This window comes from Argiope bruennichi, chromosome X1, assembly GCF_947563725.1.
Source record: "Argiope bruennichi chromosome X1, qqArgBrue1.1, whole genome shotgun sequence".
Classification (NCBI taxonomy): Eukaryota; Metazoa; Arthropoda; class Arachnida; order Araneae; family Araneidae; genus Argiope; species Argiope bruennichi.
Window position 1 is genome coordinate 94,769,014 of NC_079162.1, and position 19,495 is coordinate 94,788,508.

At 29.5% G+C, this 19,495-nt stretch overlaps 3 protein-coding genes across 3 annotated transcripts in view; 2 read left to right on the forward strand and 1 right to left on the reverse strand.

Annotated features, from left to right (window-relative positions):
* Positions 1-9,188, reverse strand: part of LOC129959529 (importin-5-like) — a 79,617-nt gene extending 70,429 nt beyond the window's left edge. Inside the window, exon 1 of the mRNA XM_056072403.1 lies at positions 9,004-9,188. Coding sequence (XP_055928378.1) covers positions 9,004-9,096 — 93 coding nt within the window. The 5' untranslated portion in view covers positions 9,097-9,188. The remainder of the gene's footprint in view (positions 1-9,003) is intronic.
* An 8,195-nt stretch (positions 9,189-17,383) lies between these two features.
* On the forward strand, positions 17,384-17,758 carry LOC129959322 (uncharacterized). Its single transcript, XM_056072140.1, has one exon. The coding sequence runs from the start codon at positions 17,384-17,386 to the stop codon at positions 17,756-17,758; it is 375 nt and encodes a 124-aa protein (XP_055928115.1).
* Positions 17,759-18,193: 435 nt separating this feature from the next.
* Positions 18,194-19,285, forward strand: LOC129959323 (uncharacterized). Its single transcript, XM_056072141.1, has one exon. It carries the CDS (start codon positions 18,194-18,196, stop codon positions 19,283-19,285), a length of 1,092 nt encoding a protein of 363 aa, XP_055928116.1.
* Positions 19,286-19,495: the final 210 nt, after the last annotated feature.

Sequence of the window (19,495 nt, forward strand, 5' to 3'; positions counted from 1 at the left end):
AAAGATAGGCTCTTTTGCATAAGCCAAAATAAAAGATAATTCACAAAGGCAGCATCTTAAAAATATGACAAGAAGGAAAACAAATCCTAACAAAGTGCTTCAAAAATTCCCTTGGCATACCTAAGTATGAGAGCAAGTACTGTCATGTTAGAAAGCAATCTTGTTTTTCAATATGTTTGGGACAATTATGTTTAAATGTTTCATCCAAATTCAATTCCAACTAAGTTTTAAAAGAATTCAACCCAGCAATAACTTCCTATTCTTCAGTTTAAGTTTTCTGGACCTCTGGATAACGAGCATCAAAATAATTATTTTCACTCTATCACCCTTTTTTATAAGTTGTATTCAGAGTAGCACATTTACCATGGTTCAACAGCCAACAAATGTTTTGCTCTGGGGGGGGGGGGGGAGAGGATAATAAATAAGTGTAAACCCCCATCAATGCTATCTGACATTTTTTAACACGATTATTTGCATTTTAAAATGTTCACACCCTTATTATTAAAGATTACATCCAAAGAAAGAACCAGTAATAATGTTTTTTTTAATCAGAATCATATACATTTTTTTAAAATCAGAATCATATAATATCATGCCCCAAACAGATTACATTACTTACTTTAACATTTCTTTTGGGATCAAGTTCATTTCATACTTCTACATTTAATAATCATTTTTATCTCAATCCTTATTTCTACATTACAGGATAATTTTTACTGGTTTATAATAAACAACTCCACTCTTCAAAATTCAAGAAAAGTCCTCCTTTACTTTGAGTAACATTTCAACATTTAATTCCTTTCTAAAAATTCATAAAGATTTTAACTAAAATCTTACATTTTGCTTTTATTTTTTCTTTGAATTTCTTAATGCTTATTAATTATGAAACTACTTTTGTCCCACTTATTAAATAAATGCCAAAATTTTCTTCAACTGATATATATATATATATATATATATGAATTGGATAGAAAATAAAATCCTAATATCAGAGTGATAGTACATAAATGATTAACAAATAAACTACTTTTTCTTCTAACATTAACTTGTAAGAATACTAGAAACACAGATGATTGTGCAATGGACTATTGCAATTCATGAATGTAGTTGGCCATAAAAAAAAGTAATGCTCTAAAATGTATATAAGTATTGACTAATTTATGAAGAATGCCTCCAAGGAAAGATTCTCTACAGAAATTTTCAAGCATCTGGTTTAGAATACAGTAACATTTTTCAAAAAGATCTAATAGACAAAAGTGCATTTCAGAAAGTCCTACCAATAATTAGTCATTAAACTAAAAATATTATTAAAATAATTCAGTATTTCAGAGCGTGCAATAAGAAATTCCTGAAAAATTAAGTATTTTTAAGCACTATAGCCAAAAAAATTAAATATCTTTGTACATGTACACATATGTAAACCTGAACATTTTGTAAGCATGATATTTTAGTTTTACAATAATGCATAGTATTTACTGAATTTTTTAAAATTTTGAATTTAAATGTGTATTCTTTACATTTTAATATTTACTTCTGTATTTGCCCAATAATTCACACATTGCCTTCTATTGTAAAATAAATTATATCTTTTTGGCTTTGACAAAAATAAAAAATGATCATAAAAATAAAAAATCTATCAATGCCAAAAAACTAAGCCAACTTTTATAAAACTAACCAGAAAGAGGTGTGATCTTTTCCAATATTTTATAAAATTAACGAACTACCAGTTTATTTAGATGGATACGTCATTTCTAAAAATTCGAGATTGATGTAGGAGCATAGCAAAATCAAACAGTTTGTATTTTATCTTTATATATATAACAACAAATAAGATTCAACATAGCAAGGGCAGAAAATTGAAATTTCTTTCTGCACTAATTCACTATATTTAAAGCTAAGAACTAAGCCTTCTGGAAAAGTTGCTATTATAGGATTGGCAAAACTGACAATAGAGCAATGTCATGTTTTAAATGAGTTTAATTCTTTTTTTTTTTTTTTTTTTTTAATAAGAATGAATAGCAACACTCAGAAATGGTCAGAATACAAAAAAAAAATTCATATTACTTTTTAAATTTAGTAAAAGCCTTTTGGAATGTTTAACATTCTTAAAAGTTAATAAAAACTTAAACTTGCATACACACACACACAATATTTTAAACTCTTAATTTCAATTTAATTAATTTCCAAAGTTTTATCTTAATTTAGCTCATAGTAAGTTCAATCTCTTATTTCGTGATCCAATTCCATTGTCTCTACTTAATTAATTCAAGAGAAGCTTTATAAAATTGCTGAATCGGCTAAATGCCGACACTTTCACACGCTCGGCGTGAAGGAGTAAAAATTGTCCAGTAAGCACATTCTTTTTAAAAGATCCCTGTGTTTCCTTTACATGTGATTGACATGCGTCAGAAATCCCTATCAGAATCTTAATAATATATTAGCACTGTAAAATAATATTTTCCCTATCCATATCTCAGGTTATATAAGACGAGGGATAATTTATTTCTCTCTTCTTCCCTACTTCTGCTTTTGCAACGCGCTGTGGCGGATGTGCAATGTCCGCGTCTTTGCTTGTAAATAATCATGCTTTCCCGATGGATTAAAAGATAAAATGTATCTTCAAAACTGCTTCCTGCTTCACATAAAATAATGTTATATATATATATATATGTGTGTGTGTGTAATGATATTTTAAACTCTCAATTTCAATTTAATTAATTTCCAAGATTTTATCTTAATTTAGCTCATAGTAAGTTCATTCTCTTATTTCGTGATCCAATTCCACTGTCTCTACTTAATTAATTCAAGAGAAGCTTTGTTAAATTGTTGAATCAGCTAAAATCTAACTTTCCCACACTACGAGTGAAGAGATAACATACCGCTGATCAAGCAAATTCTTTTTTAAAATCTCCCTTTGTTTCCCCTACCTTCTCGGCGCCTGTAATGAAAATCCCTATCGAAATCTCATAATACATTAGCACTGTGAAGAAATGTTTTCCCTATCAAAATCATAGGTTATATAAGACCAGGGATAAAATGTCCGAGAGCTCTTCCCTCATTCCTTTCTGTGTCGTTCTGTGTGCTCGTCGCTTGTACATATGCTTGCTTCTTCAAAATGAAATAAAACGACGTCACGAAATTAAAAGTATCTTCATTGCCTTCAACTGCATCATGCTTCACCACAAATAATATTACATATATATATATATATATATATATATATATATATATATATATATATATATATATATATAACATTATTTTATGTTATATATATATATATATATATAACATTTTATGTTATATATATATATAACATTATTTTATGTTTATATATATATATGCAAGCATATAATTTTTAATCAGCAGGCAGTTTCAAAGACAGTGAAGAGACTTTGCATTTTTAAATTTGCTTTAATCCATCCAGGGAAGGAATAATTTATTTACAAGAAGGCGCAGACAAGGCACGGTCACTCACAGCAACAGATTATGCACGAAGAGAGGGAAGAGTGAGAAATTAATTTGTATAATTAATTTCTCACTCTTCCCTCTTATATAGCATGAGATATTGATAGAGAAAATATTTTTTCACAGCACACAGGGATCTTTTAAAAAAGAATTTGTCAAGTCAGTGGTATTTTGTCCTTCACTTGGAAGGCGGCAACGTGAGGCTTTTAGCCAATTCAGCAAGTTTACAGCTTCTGTTGAATTAATTAGATAGAAAAGGTGGAACAGGATCAGGAAATAAGAGAATATTCTAGAATGAAGTTAATATGGGCTAAATCGAGCTAGAAATTAAGTTTAAATTTTAAAATATCATTACTTATATATATAAATTTTTACTTTAGCTTTTAAAAAAAATATAGAAAAATATGATTATATATTTTACATAAAAATGAGAATGTTTTAACAACTTAATAGTTTCTATAAACAATGGAAAGAAGCTTTTTTTTTTCATTCTTTTTATCATGATGTTAATAGCGGTAAAATATTGACCCAATGATTCAAAGAAACAATGATATTGTTTTGAATTTCATTATAATAAAAATCGTTGTTCCAAACTAATCTCTAAAAGTAATTTTTCAAAAATTACTAAAATTAAAGGGAAAAAATGCATTTGTTCAAACAAATTAAGTATAATTGAAAGGCTATTATTTTTCACCTTTAAAAAGGATTTTAAAATAATTTTAATTAAACTTCAAATAAAAATTTTGAAAAGCCTGTTCTTCATAGTCCTCAAATATCCAAAAAGCAACTTCCTGCCAAATTTCAAGTTCAACTACAATGGTTTGTGCTGTATATTGCTCTGTCAATGAGGGCAAACCTCTATAAGTATAGACATTTCATTAAGAAACAAAACAAAATTCTATGACAGTTACAAAAAGAAAAAGAAAAAATCGTTAAAAAATTATAGAATATGAACCTAAAGAACAAAAATTTTGACAATCCTTTTTTTATTTCTTTAAAAGTTTTAAATATTAGATCTAGTAGGATTTTTTTATGTATAAACACTAAGATTTATCGAGATTGGTCTAATGAATAATTTTCAAATGAATGAGGACATTAAAAAAAAACACACTTTGAAAGAAATCGAGATCATTGAAAACCTACAGTTACACATAGCACTGGATTTAATGCAAATGACTAATGTAATTACACACTGCTAAGAATTGCAATTTAGTATATACTACAGTAAAATTCTTTTAATAGGCTGTTCATGAGATTGCTTCAAAACGCCAACAATAATCAAATGTGTACCAGACTACAGAGGCTTCACTGTAAGAATTTTTAGAATAGATTCTCCCATGTTCAATATATCTCTGGGGCACCATGTTATCCTGCTGTATTCCGATTTTCCCATTCATTGGAACATTTTGCATATTTTTCTTTAACAAAACATAAAACAACCAAACATGTATTTATCAAACATAACTAAAAGAAATTCTTCACTATCTTTCAATCCTACTAAAGTCTGAACAATTTTTGAGTTGCAATAAATATAGCACAGTACGTATTTTGCACTGCCCTTCAGGATAGCCTTCCCAGTATTTCAATAAACAATAATACACATTGTTGAAGAAAGAGGAAGTGGGGGAAAAGTCATCAAGTATTTTAATACATGTTGGCACCCCTGGATCTATTTCATCCTGGATTCCTTCCTAGAATTCTTCCCTTTTGTTGGTTTTCTTTCTTAATAAACTCAGTAAGCTCACTCAGTAAACAAAGCTTAATGCACTTTAGTTTTTACTACAAAGACATAAACCAGTTCATGTATTCAAAATTGGAAAAATCTTTACATATACTAAAATTACTCAAATTTTAATAAGCATTCCCACGAAATATATAAAGTTTACTAAACATCTTAACTTAACATCTTTTATAAAATATATGAATAAGAAGAAATATTACTAACATTAATAAAATTTTAAAAAAATAATGTACTTTTAAAGTATAATAAACTTTTGATTATTGAAGTTTAAAATCTTGTTATACTTTAAATTACAAGAAAAAAAATTTTAATAAAACTTTTTGTTGTTGTGACAAAAGCACCTACAATTATAACTAAACATGCAAATAAAAATTATTCAAAAGCAATTTTGTGTTGATCTGCTTCCTTTTATGGCTATTTTCATAGGTGGAGCTTTGCTAGCCAGCAGTGGTAACACAGCTTTCATTTTTTGTGCCATACAATACTTCTGATAATTGGGAGTTTTCTATTCTAGTAACTAAAAATTACTAGATATAACTTACTATGCATAGCTGAGAAGGATACAGCATATTGAATATTTATAAGTAGTAGTCATCGAACCAGGCATGTCACAATATACACTAAAACAAAGAGGAAATTGGAAGCATAATCATACAATTCTTCCCAACTATTCAAGATATCTCCTCATTTATTATTGTTTCAAATAGAACATCTAGTAAAAATTCAAAAATTTTAGAATGAATTCAATGCAGTCTAGTCATTCAATCACTAAAAATTTCTATTAGAATCATGGCTTAAAAAGAAATTTATTACAAAATAAAGAAATCCAGTAACCAAATCTTTTCCAGTATACTAAAAAAATAAAATATTATTAAATTAAAGAACATTTGTCAGGTGATTTTGTTTTTAAGTTAGAGAAACGAACATATTTCTAAATAAATTTCCCATTAAAGGTACTGAATTCAAAATAAAATTATTTTAATTCTGAACTAAAAAAAGTAATTTTATTTTCTAATACCAGATTTCTCCTCACCCAATTTTCTATTAAAACTTATAATGCAAGCAGTACTATTCTTGTTTATTTTTTATTAGCATGATCCTATTTTTTAATTTATGCAGGAACATAGACAAAAACTCTTCATGTATGCTAAGTACCGAGGATAGTTGTATGTACAAGGATTAAATTCTGAACTACAAAACTTAATACTAGAATTTTGTGATGACTGATAACAAATAAAAAACTTAATTGCAAAGTGGTAGGTCACTTTCTTTAATTTCAATATTTCTATAAGTAAGTTACATGGAATTTATGTTCAAAAATAGAATGACAAATTTAAACAAAAAAATGTAGGTTTCCGAAAATAAAAGAATTTTGTTTTTTGTGAAAGCCTTTAATTGGCATTTTTTTAATCTAAAAAAGAAATACAATTTATTATTATTTATACATAAAAAATGCTTTTTTTTTTTTCATAAGTAGAGTATTCCTTAAAAACATCTTCAAACATAAATTTTATAAAAATCTAATGTTCAGCTTTTGTTTCAAAGTTGAATTTGACAAAACTATGACCAATCAATTAAATATCAATTTATTAATTTTTTGATGGGTAGAAAATTAAAGTAGTCTAATAATATTCTGTATGTAAAAAAAACAAATAAATGACAGAATACTATTAAGAACTTGAATAATTTTTCTTCCTTCTATCTTACAAATTACAATGACCCATATCTTGGCAGATTGGGGGAATGTAGTTTTTATATTTATATTTGACATAAAAACTAAGAATGAATTTTTACAAGCAATACTACAATTAGCCATTACAAAACCACAGTATCAAATGTTATAACATGATACTTATCACGGAAAACTTACAAATTCTCTTGCTAACATCTACTTCTTTTTTTAAATGTAATAATACTCAGCATCCTATTTACAGGACTTTTCACTTCCATGGGTAAAATGAACACGCCACTCTTGATTGCGTTACTACCGTTCCTTTTTTACTTTAGCCACTTAACTGATTTGCCTGTATGCCATACGTACATCGATTTATCGAATTTTGATAGTTGTAGGCAAAAAATAAACCATTCATAACAATTATAATTCAATATTAAAATTACTTCGAATACATAGATAAGGCAAATATTCAATGGATTTCCATTTGAATCAAAATAAGAAAATATTCCTAAAATAAAAGATGTCATCTTACTAGATAGTAAAGGAAATAAAACAATTAAGTGGTTAGTCTTAACAATACGAATTCCCAAGCAATTTCTAATTGGAATATTATCAACTATTAAACAGATGCGAAATAAAAATGAAATTTGTTTTTCCTTCACTTTAATTTCAAGGTAATGCAAGGAATTCAGAAGTAACCTTTATTTTTAATACCTTATTATATTTAATAAAAATGTAATATATGCCTATAAAAAAATTTAATGATTTCTTATTGATGCTTCAATGCCTCTTAAAAAATTAGAATTCTATTTCATGCTTATCTAAATCTTTGGAAGTTTCTAAAACATAGTTTCTAAAAAAAACCTTTATTGCAATATATATATTCTATAATTTAAGTTTTTTATTATTAGGATAAACAGGAAAATTTAGATGCCATAGAAATGCATTTAATAGATACTTTAAGTTCACAGATAAGTTAAACAATACAAATAAATTTGAATTTCAGAAAATTACCTCAAACTATCATTTTATGGCATAAAAATAAAAAGAGATTTACATATTCATGAAACCAATCTTCTAATATAAACAAAACAATCTTCATATAAACAAAAATTTTAAATTAGTAACTTCTTTATTAATTCACCAAAATTTTCAATTCATAATAATAAACCATGAAAACTTCACAGAATTATGTAGCACATAGCCAAACAACAACGAATACTTCACTACATATAATGAGCCAGTAAATACTATAAGAAATCAATGATATCAGTTAAATTTATTTTTATATTTATTTCAAACATAACCTTTAAATGGATCAATAATTTATGTCGAAATCATCTTTGAATTACATCTGTTTGTAAAAATTCTGACAAATGGATTTATGATATTCCTAAGACAAGTTTCCAGAATTATTTATTTTCTGCAATACCCAAAGTTTGTTGCAAATCCTCAGACAGGCTCAGAATTTTTCACATTTTTAATTACAGAATATGCCATTATTTGTAACATTAATGCATGACGACCTTTAATAACAAATATTTAAATTCTGTTTGTTGAAATAATTCTAACAAAAAATCTTATGCATTTTAACAGCAAATATAATTTCAAGCAAATGGTAAACAGCCCAAAATGTACAAAGGATTAATTTCAATCACTTGCTTTCGGTTTAAAAAAAAAAAAAAAGGGATATCGATTTCTATAACATATATAAGTGACATGTGCACAATACCTTAGTGATTCACAATTTGACCTATATCCAATAACTGAAACAAGCATCATACAATTTAATATTACATGTATTAAATGATATTTAAAAAAGTAAAAAACTCTTTCATAGATCCGACTTTTCAACACGTAACTATAAAAAAAGAAGTGTTCAACGAAAACGAAAGCGATCGGAAACCACGTTTTTTCACATTGAACGTAAGCATTGTATAAAACGAAATTATTAGATAATGAAATAAAACAGAATTCTTCTTCCACGAATCTTATGACAGCAAACAGATAACTCATCTGATTTCATAGAAAGAGAAAGAAAACATTTCCCACTTTCAATCGCACACGATGGCGTGCAGTAATTTTCAAAAAACAAAAGGAAATAATTAATGATATTTACCTCAGCATTGCCTCTAACATCGTTATCACTACTTAGAAGGTTTTCTATAATAATTCTCAAATTCTTTACAGGTTGTGCAGCATTAGCAGCCATTCTTTTAGTTATAACTGTATCGTGAATCACCTCTCCGCAGTTTGTTAAAATTGCGCCTACTATCCAAAAATTATTCCACAGAGCGGGCGCGATGTCATAATAACGGTAGTTACGGTTATGCAAAATTACAAAATAAATTGCTCTTTAAGCTTTAATGAAATATGAATGAAAATATAAGATAATTACAGAAATTTATGTCGATTTTGAAATTAAAATTTTGAAAGCCGCTAATAAAATAGATTAAAGTTTTGTAACTTTTACGTGATTTGTCTCAGACTGCCCAAACGTCTTAGTGGATACTGAGAAGGTCTACACTGGGTTGGTAAATGTTGCTGAGAAAAAGAAACTATAAACAGTTTTAACTGGAACTGATCTAAAATTTTAATTAAAAAGACTATGGATAGTTAAATTTCGTAATCATATGATACTTCATCGACCGTATTCACCAGCGTGATTAGACTTGCGAATTAATTCATCGATTTGTTATTCGCCATGCCAAATGAGCATGTAAAATGTCACCGGTTTATTCATCACTTTCCATAGCTTGAAACATGCTTGAGTAGCCATACATACGTTTGCTTACTTATCAACCAAAATTTGTAAAAAAAAAAAAAAAAATCAACTAATAAATTTTTGAAAAATTGTTGCAAAAAAAAGTTAATAATGGCCTAAATTTTATAGCTCCGAAAAACAAGAAAGTAAAATTAATGATTTAAAAAGAGTTTAAATTGTATTTTGGTAGAAAAGTTATATTTTTCTAATGAATTTTTCATTTTTTTAAATGATATTTGTTGCAAAACGTTACTGAATAATCATTTCTTTGTACGCTACTGAATAAAGATTGTTTCACTAAAATAATTTATGTGTACTTATCCTTCCTTTGTAATTATTTATTAGGTTGATGATATATAGAGTTTTTAATTTCTTGACTTTCTTTTGCATAAAAAAATAAAATAACTTATTATACGCTTTACTGCAGCACAAAACTAGAAATGAAAATTAATGATTCTAAATGCAGTTTAAATTCTGTTGTATGTTTATTCACAGATTGTACTTTTGCAATGAGATATTCATTTGAATATTTTGAATGATCCTAATACATATTGTTGCAAAATATAACTAAATAAATATGTTCTTGCATACTGCTACTAAATAAGATTGTTCCACTAAAGTATTTTGTGAGGATTTTTCTTCCCTTTGTCATTTGTAAATGCTGATTAACTATTTAAGACAGATCATGTTAGAAATAATATTTTTAGGCATTTTTTTTTGTTTTAAGTATTGATTATATATATCAAATAACTGATGCCAAATTACGCCGTTATCTTTTAAAATTAAATAAATTTTAATTTTTAAATTTCCTCCCACCCCCACCCCACCCCCCACTTTATAATGTAGTTATTTTCTCTTAAATAAAAAGAAACACAGAAAATGGTTATAATTTATGAGCAGACAAAAACTTTGAAATACTTTTTTGTTGCAATTTTATAATCAATTAACATTTACAGAACGCACCAGGTAACTCACTCAAGAAAACTAATGGAAAACATCAACAAAGATTGAGTTTACAGATCGTAGTTTACGTAATTTACTCTTTTAGACAAAATCGTTGATTATCTTGATGAATGTCTTTCATCAATGCCAGCACGGCAGACTCCATTCAGTGCGCTTTGTTTTGGCATAAGTGACGTAACGTCATTTCTCCTGCTTTAAGATTTCTTTATCTATCAGAGGCGGAGGTAAAGATTTTGTTGAAGCCAATAAGTCAGCAGAAGTCAAGATAATTGCTGAAATTATGCATTGTCTAATTAAGTAATGTGTTAAATTTTTATTTCTGTAATGTTGAGATTTTGAAATGATATTTCAAGGGGGGCGGAATGTTGACGCCAATAAGTCAGCAGAACGCTCAGCCTACTAAATTTGTAGCGCCACCCAGTGGTGAAATCATATAACCGCGAGAGTGTGTGTGTGAACCCCAGAGAGAGGGTGTGTCGGGAATGTTGAGAATAAAAAAAGAGATACAGTCCAAGTTTGTGTTTCATTTAAATGTGATTAAGTTTTCTTTAAAAACTGAGCTATCGAGGGCCAAAACATGGTTCGTCGAGCCGGAGACGTCTATGCATGTATTGTATAGTGATTCATTATTTGAAATGTGTGATTTATTAGTGGAGATATCGTCGATGATGACGAAATTGGTGCGAAAATACGAAGAATGAGAATTCTGTTGTGGATAACTGGTCTCGAGTGACAGCAGTCCCAGCAAAGAGGTATGGGCAGTATTATCCTTTGTGTTATTAACTAATTAATTTCCCGAGATGAAATTAATTTTGTTTTTGATGAGTTATAATTAATTTCCCGAGTTGAAGCTAATTTTGTTTTTTAATGAGTCATAATTAATTCCCCGAGATGAAGTTAATTTTGTTTTTAATGAGTCATAATAAATTTCCCGAGATGAAGTTAATTTTGTTTTTGATGAGTTCTAATGAATTTCCCGAGACGAAGTTAATTTTGTTTTAATGAGTTTAGAATAAAATTGTGATAATATTATTCTCTTGAAGTGTTTTGAATTATATATTTAAAATGGCGGGTTTAGCAAAATTAAGTAAAGATGAATTAAAACTCGTTGCCGAGGAGATAGGTTTTGTTATTGCGGAAGGCATGAAAAAGAGTGAAATAAAACGTTTAATTGAGGAGAGTGATGTGTACAAAAATGACAACGAAGTTGTTAAAGATGCTATAGATCAAGTAATAGGGAATGGAAACCAAAAATCCGATCATCATAGTGAAATAGAACTAGAGCGTCTTAGATTAGAGAGAGCTAAAATAGAATTACAATTAGCGCAATTAAGGGCTACTGAAAATAGTACTCATACTTCCGTTAATGTAGAGAGTAAAACCGAACCAGAAGAGTCTCTGGATAGCTTATTAAAGTCTGTGAGAATATTGTGTATTAAACCACCGAGTAAAGCTCAGGATTGGGGTTTCTTTTTTACTTCGTTAGAGAGAGCACTTATACTAAAACGGTTCCTGAGAAATTTAAAGCGGAGATTTTATTAAATTTATTAGGAGAAAGAGCTTCTAATATCCTAACTTATATTGCTGAGAAAGACTTAAATAATTATGAGGAAATTAAATCAATTGTACTAAGAGAATTCGAGCCAACAGCGCAAGTGGTTTTAGAGAATTTTAGATACGCTTCTAGAGATAATGAAACTCGTGTGCAATTCGCGTCACGCTTAATGACGAGTTTTGAATATGATTTAAAATTAAGGGGTGTTACAGATTTTGAGACCCTAAAACAATTGATAGTATCTGATAAATTATTCCAAACGCTGGATAAAGAAACAGCAACTCATATTAATATTAGGCAAAATCAAAAGTGGTTTACACCTCTCGAGTTAGGAAAAGAATGTGATCTTTATTTTGCTTCCAAAGGCAAAACCATTAATGAGATGAGAAGAGGACAAAATTACAGCAATAAATTTAAACCAGCATCAAAAGCATTTTTCAATGAGATGAAAAATAAAAATTGCGATTTATGTCTAAAGAGCGAGAATCATCCTTTGTATGCTTGTCCTCAATTTAAGAGACTTTCGGTTCTTGAACGCGTAGAGGTAGTAAAAAATAAAAACGCCTGCTTCAAATGTTTATCGCCTAATTGCAGAGTTAAAAAGTGTTCATTTAGAAATTGTTTCTGTGGCAAAGCTCACAATAAGTTAATACACTTTTCGAAAGAAGCAAAAAATGCTTCGTCTACGAATGTAAAAACCGCCGAAGTCATAAATAAGTCGCAATCGGAGGGGAGAAATTCGGAACAGGGTTCGGTTTCCCCCAGTGAGTGGGGTCCGACTTTCGTCGCAACTAATCTAACCGTAAACAAGAATGTTGTTTTGTCGACTGTAAGATGTTTGATAAAAGACAGATGTTCGCAATGGCAGGAAGTAAGGTGCCTTTTGGATAACGGTTCACAGTGCTGCCTCATGAGTCAGAATTGTATGCAGAGGATAGAACTCCAAAGTGAAAAAATAAATCAATCTATTTCTTGTATTAATAATGCCTCGCTTGTAGTTAATGGCAGAGTTACAGCAATTGTGGCTAATAAAAATAAAAGTTTCGAAAGAAATATTTCAATGTTAGTGGTATCAAAAATAACGGATTTAATACCGAATGAGATGATAGATATGCATGTAAATATGCCAGAATCAATGGGGTCAATTCATGTGACGTAAAAGTCACATGTCATGAGCTATCCGCGCATGGCATTTAAGTTTCATCCGCACCGCTTTCGTTGATTAGTCTGCCATTAACGTTCTCCGCCGAGTATGAAGCGGATGTTTTTTTGTTTACATTTGAAGTTATAATTTTTGAGTCATTTTCTTTCCTGTTATTATGTGTTATAAGAGGAAATACTGGTGTGCTGATGGATGCTTTAATGCGAAACACAAGAGTGACTGTCATGATAAAATGTTTTCTTATTTTCCTTACAACAATCCTGCCTAGGGTTGCTACCTTTGGTATAGATTTTTTTTCAAGCCTTCGAAGTCGGTGATATGCTTCGATCATTTTGAAGAATTCATTCAGTGTGTGTTCATTTATTAAATCGAAAATGGAATTCCAGTAATCGCAAATGTTTTAGTAATTTTTTAGAAAAATTCTTCGAAAAAAAGAATTTGGTAAGCGATTTGCCAACAAAAGCAATCAAACAAAATCGTGAGAGCATTTCTAAATCACTTTATTCACATTTGATGAAATTTCTGATAATTTTGAATATGCTTAGAAGGTTTTAAAATATTTACATGAATATTACATTGCATTTTCTAAAAAATCTTATCTAAATTTAATTTATGTAAGTAAACAAACTCCTGTTGCAAAAATAACTACTATAATGCTAAACTTTGGTGGAAGTGAATAAATTGCTTAAAGATTTATTTAATAAGTGAAATCTTTACTAACTACTGAAAATTGAATTTTCTTATTGACTGTTACAATATATATATAATTGATGTATTTTATTAAAAGTGCTCTTAATTTGATAAATTGAATGCTATATATAAGAAATATATATATATATATTTATATTTTGAAAACATATGTCATTTAATTAAGTATATAAATTAGTTGTATAAAAACCATTAATTAACATCAAATAATTTTTGCATTTGATTTTTAGTTTTTGGCATTATAATAAAATGCATTATGAGGTTTTACATTTTTTATTATGAACCTTAAAGTTTTCTTTATCTTTTAGTAATTCATGTTATTCAGTTATTGCTGGGTAATCATGCTTAATAACAAAAGAGCAAAATGGATTGCTCAAGAAAGCATTATTACTAGTTTTCTAATTACATTTGCAGATTTGTGATGGATTCAAAATGAATTTATATCAAACAACTTTTCTATTGGTAAAAATGAAATGTCAATAGTTTATTGTATTTAAACTGAAATTGACTGTTATCATAATATCATATTATACCATTGTGCACCTCAGTGATTTCTGTTTTAATAAATACAGGTCTTTTCATTGAAAATCAATTTCCATATCAGCATTTATTATATAGTTTTTATAACCAACTTCATTGCTACATGCATGTTTCACTCTTTTTTTTTTTCTTTCTATCTTTTTAACATATCAATTTTGAATTATAAAATTCTGTACAAGCATAAAAGTGCTTCTTCCAACTCATCTTTATATCCTATTTAACTTCTCTCTCTCTCTCTCTCACTCTCTCTCTCTCTCTCTCTCTCTCTCTCTCTCTATATATATATATATATATATATATATATATATATATATATATATATATATCATGATCTTATTCTTGTTTATTAAATTTACTGTATTGTATGTTTTATTTTATGATGTTCATTCAATGTAATTTTTATCAATGTAACTTTAACATTAAAAAAAATTTCATAAATGTTCTGCTTTAAAAGTATATTGTTCAACGTAATGTTTTTATTCGTGATAAAAAAAAAACTGTTGTTTAGTATTTAGAATGTTTCTGTTGAATAAAATTGATTTAATCATTTACATTGACATTCTTGACATACTGTGTTTATATTTTTTCTAAGTGTCTAGAAAAATAAATGTTGATAAATAGTTTTTTGAATTAGTGAATACATCAAAACATCCATTTGATCATATTTTTTCAAATAATTATCATATATATTTTATCTATATTTTTTTTGTAATGTGTAAATAAAAAATATGAAAGTGTAATTTTGTTTGTTTTCCTTTAATGATCTCTACAAATTAAAATGAAATAACTGATTCATAAGTTGCATAGATTAAAAAAAAGGTATCTATACCTTTTATATTTCATAATTTGAAATTGTAAACATAATTTATTCAATATATACTAATTTGAATTTCATGTTCTTTTCTCTGAGCAAACTGAAAACATCAAAGTCTCAATATTAATAAAATAAGAAAAAAAATGTAATAATTTTATTAGTAAGCTTTAAAATATTAACTTATCTAAGAGTAAAAAATTATTTTTAAAAAGAACTATATTTATAAGATTCAAAATTCAATAATATTTAAATAATATGTAAAATAGAACATGTGTAATTTTTCAAAAACTCTGCCATAGTCATTTGTCAACATGTATCCTTTGGATTAAAAAGGATATGGTAAAGAATAAAGCAGCACCAAACGAATTAAAAAGCGACGTTAATTAATTATGCAAAAACAATAATTCCATTGAAAATACTAATTAAAATCTTAATATGAGAAATAAAATTATATAACTACGAAAATTTGGAAAAAATAATTCAAAATAATATTTTTTTTAAAAAAATCAGAAGTTTTTGATAATCGATCGGCTAGCGTAACATTTACTAAACAACGGTTTCATCAACGTTATCGGCAGACATCCCGACATGCGCAGAACGGTTGAAAATTGGACAAAAACGGTTTGTTTGGTACCTGACACGTGACCGTGAATTGACCCCATTGACCTTGCGGACCCTAATTTTAATATTCCGGGCAAAATAGATATTTTAATTGGCGCTGAATACTTTTATGAAATAATAAAGCCGGGAAAATTAAATGCTAAAAATGAGAATTTGACGTTACAGGACTCTGTATTTGGGTATATTGAATGAGGTAGCGTTTCGAGTTCAGTTAAATTAAATTCTAACTATTGCGGTTTAATATGTGGAGCAGAAGAATTAAATTCAAACTTGAGAAAATTTTGGGAGATTGAGGAAATGGGTAATGAATTACCTAAAAGTAAAGAGAATGCTATTTGTGAGGAGCATTATGCGCGAACACATAGAAGAGGTGAGACAGGAAAATATACTGTGGCGATGCCATTTAAAGAGCATTCGTCATGTCTAGGGAATTCAAGGGATATTGCTCTAAAACGACTCGAATCGCTGTGGACTCGCCTGTCTAGAGACCAAAAATATCTGAAACTGTATTCTGATTTTCTGAAGGAGTATGAGGAGTTAGGCCACATGAGCGCGATACAAGATGAAAGTGTTGAATTTGAAGTGACATATTATATGCCTCATCATGGCATCTATAGGCCTCAAAAATCGACGACTAAACTACGTACTATGTTTAATGCGTCCACCTTGACTAGTAGTGGAAAATCGCTCAACTCAATTCAGTATAACGGCGGAGTGATTCAAGACGATCTATTTACATTGCTAATTAGATTCAGAAAGCATATATTTGCATTTACTGCAGATATTCGTCAGATGTATCGTATGATCAATATAGATGAGAGTCAAAGAAATCTACAAAGAATTTTATGGAAAGAGGGAGATAATGAACCCGTTAAAACGTATCAGCTAAATACGGTTACCTACGGAACGGTTAGTGCTCCATATCTAGCCATGAGAACACTTAAGCAAATTTCCATTGACGAGGGAAAAAACTTTCCAAGTGCTGCATCAGTCTTGTGCCATGATTTTTATATGGAAGACGTTTTAAGTGGAGCGAGTACATTGGAAGAGACAAAAACTTTCCAACATGAACTTGTTGGCATTCTAAAAACTGCCCAGATGTCATTACACAAGTGGTGTAGAAATACTTCTGAGCTTATTCCTGCTACTGAGAAAGAGCACGAGTTCTCATCTACGGATGAAATTAAGACTTTAGGGATTGCCTTGAAGGCTAAAACTGACTGCTTTACCTTTAAAGTAGATTTACAGCATAATGCCCATCCTACCAAAGGTCGGTCTTATTTTTGATCCACTTGGGTTACTTGGGCCAGTGATCACGAAGGCAAAAATATTCATGCTACAATTATGGTTGCTCAAGATTGATTGAGGTGAAATGCTTCCCGAGAAAGAAGCTAGTGAATGGCAAGAGTTTGTAACATCTTTAAGAAACTTAAATGACATTAACATAGAAAGATGTATTGTCATTCCAAACGCGGAAGTGAATGAGCTTCATGGATTCTGTGATTCGTCTGAAAAGGCACATGGTGCTGCAACAGTCAATTCAGCGGGTGACGTGAAAGTGAAGCTAATCGCGAGTAAATCTCGTGTGTCACCAATCAAGCAGGTAACTATACCTCGTTTAGAATTATGCAGTGCCGTTCTGCTCACCAAATTGATGCAGAAGGTAAAAAATGCATTAAAAATGGATATTACGTCATTATCATATTATTCGGACTCTACAATCGTGCTTTCGTGGAGGAGAAAATAGTCACGAGACTTAAAAACATTTGTTGCGAACAGAGTGGCTATTATTCAAGAATCCACAGAAATGAATCAGTGGCATCATGTTCCTTCCGAACAAAATCCCGCTGACGTCATTTCAAGAGGATTTGATCCAACGAGAATGCAACAAAGTGACTTATGGTGGTTTGGTCCAACCTTTCTCCAAGAACTGGTTGTGAACTTTCCTGGTGATTGCGACGACATCCACTATCCATTGGACAGTTCTGTGCAGAACAAGGACGTTTCTTCTGAGAAACTTTATTTAGCAGAACTCAAAAATTCGACTAATTGCTGTTTAATTTCAGCTGTGGACTCATCATTTTTAGATAATATACTTAGTGTTTCAAATAGGTTTTATAAAATAATTAAAATTTTAGCCTTTATTTTCAGATTTATTAATAATTTGAGAAACTCGAGCAAAATGTCAGGTCCTTTAACCACCAAGGAACTGCAGTTGGCCAAGTTAACTTTAGTCAAACTTGTTCAGGTAGCTGCCTTTAATTGTGAAATAAAAGCCCTCGAAAAAGGTGAAAATGTTAATAAGAGTGAGGTAAGTTGCTTGAACCCATTTCTAGACCCAAACGGTGTCTTACGTGTTGGAGGAAGACTAAGTAATTCTGATTTGTCATATGATAAAAAGTTTCCCATATTACTTCCAAGGAATCACAAATTCACTTTGTTAGTTATGCAATATTTCCATCTTAAATATTTGCATGTTGGTGCACAAACATTGTTGTATTTGGTAAGACGGGAATATTGGCCATTATCTGGCAGAAATACAGCCAGAAAAATTATTCATGATTGTGTCATTTGGGCTAAAACTAAACCTAGAACTGTAACCCAAATTATGGGAAATCTTCCAACCAATAGAGTTAAACCTAGTTATCCTTTTACTCATGTTGGGATTGACCTTTGTGGACCTTTCTATATTAAATATAAAGGTCAGAGGAAAGGCATTTATCAAAAATGTTATGTGGCTGTTTTCATTTGCTTTGCTACTAAGGCAATCCACTTGGAAATAGTCACTGACTTAACTGCAGAGGCAATGATTGCCACTTTAAAGCGCTTTTTTAGCAGAAGAGGTATTAGTTCCTCTATCTGTTCTGATAATGCAATCAATTTCAAAGGGGCCAATTCAGATTTGAAACGTTTGCAAAATATGATTGGTAGACCCCCAGAGCCACTAGCTAATTACTTAACAACTGAACAAGTGACATGGAAATTTATTCCCCCAAGGTCACCTAACTTCGATGGCTTATGGGAGGTGGGTGTTAAATCTTTCAAACACCATTTAAAGAGAGTTGTTGGTAATGTGCGTTTAACAATGGAACAGTTTTTGACTATTGTTATTCAAATTGAAGGTATTCTAAACAGTCGCCCACTGACACCTTTGTCATCAGATCCAAACAATTTTGAAATTTTGACCCCAGGCCATTTTTTAATCGGCCGTCTCATAAATTGTATTCCTAATCCAGATTATTCAGAGAGAAAAGATAACCTTTTATCTCAATAGCAAAATTGAGTAAAATGGTCCAAACAATTTGGAAAAATGGAAATTAGATTACTTAAATAATTTGCAAGCCAGACACAAATGGCAGTTTGAGAAACAAAACATTTCAAAGGATTCTATGGTTCTTTTAAAAGATGATAATCTTCCCCCTTGCCAGTGGACAATGGGAAGAATACAAGATTTAATTTATGGATCAAACGGCAAAGTCAGGGT

Excerpts from the sequence above, each read along its gene's own strand:
- LOC129959322 (XM_056072140.1), top strand. The coding sequence starts at position 17,384 with ATGCTTCCCGAGAAAGAAGCTAGTGAATGGCAAGAGTTTGTAACATCT.
- LOC129959323 (XM_056072141.1), top strand. The coding sequence starts at position 18,194 with ATGTCAGGTCCTTTAACCACCAAGGAACTGCAGTTGGCCAAGTTAACT.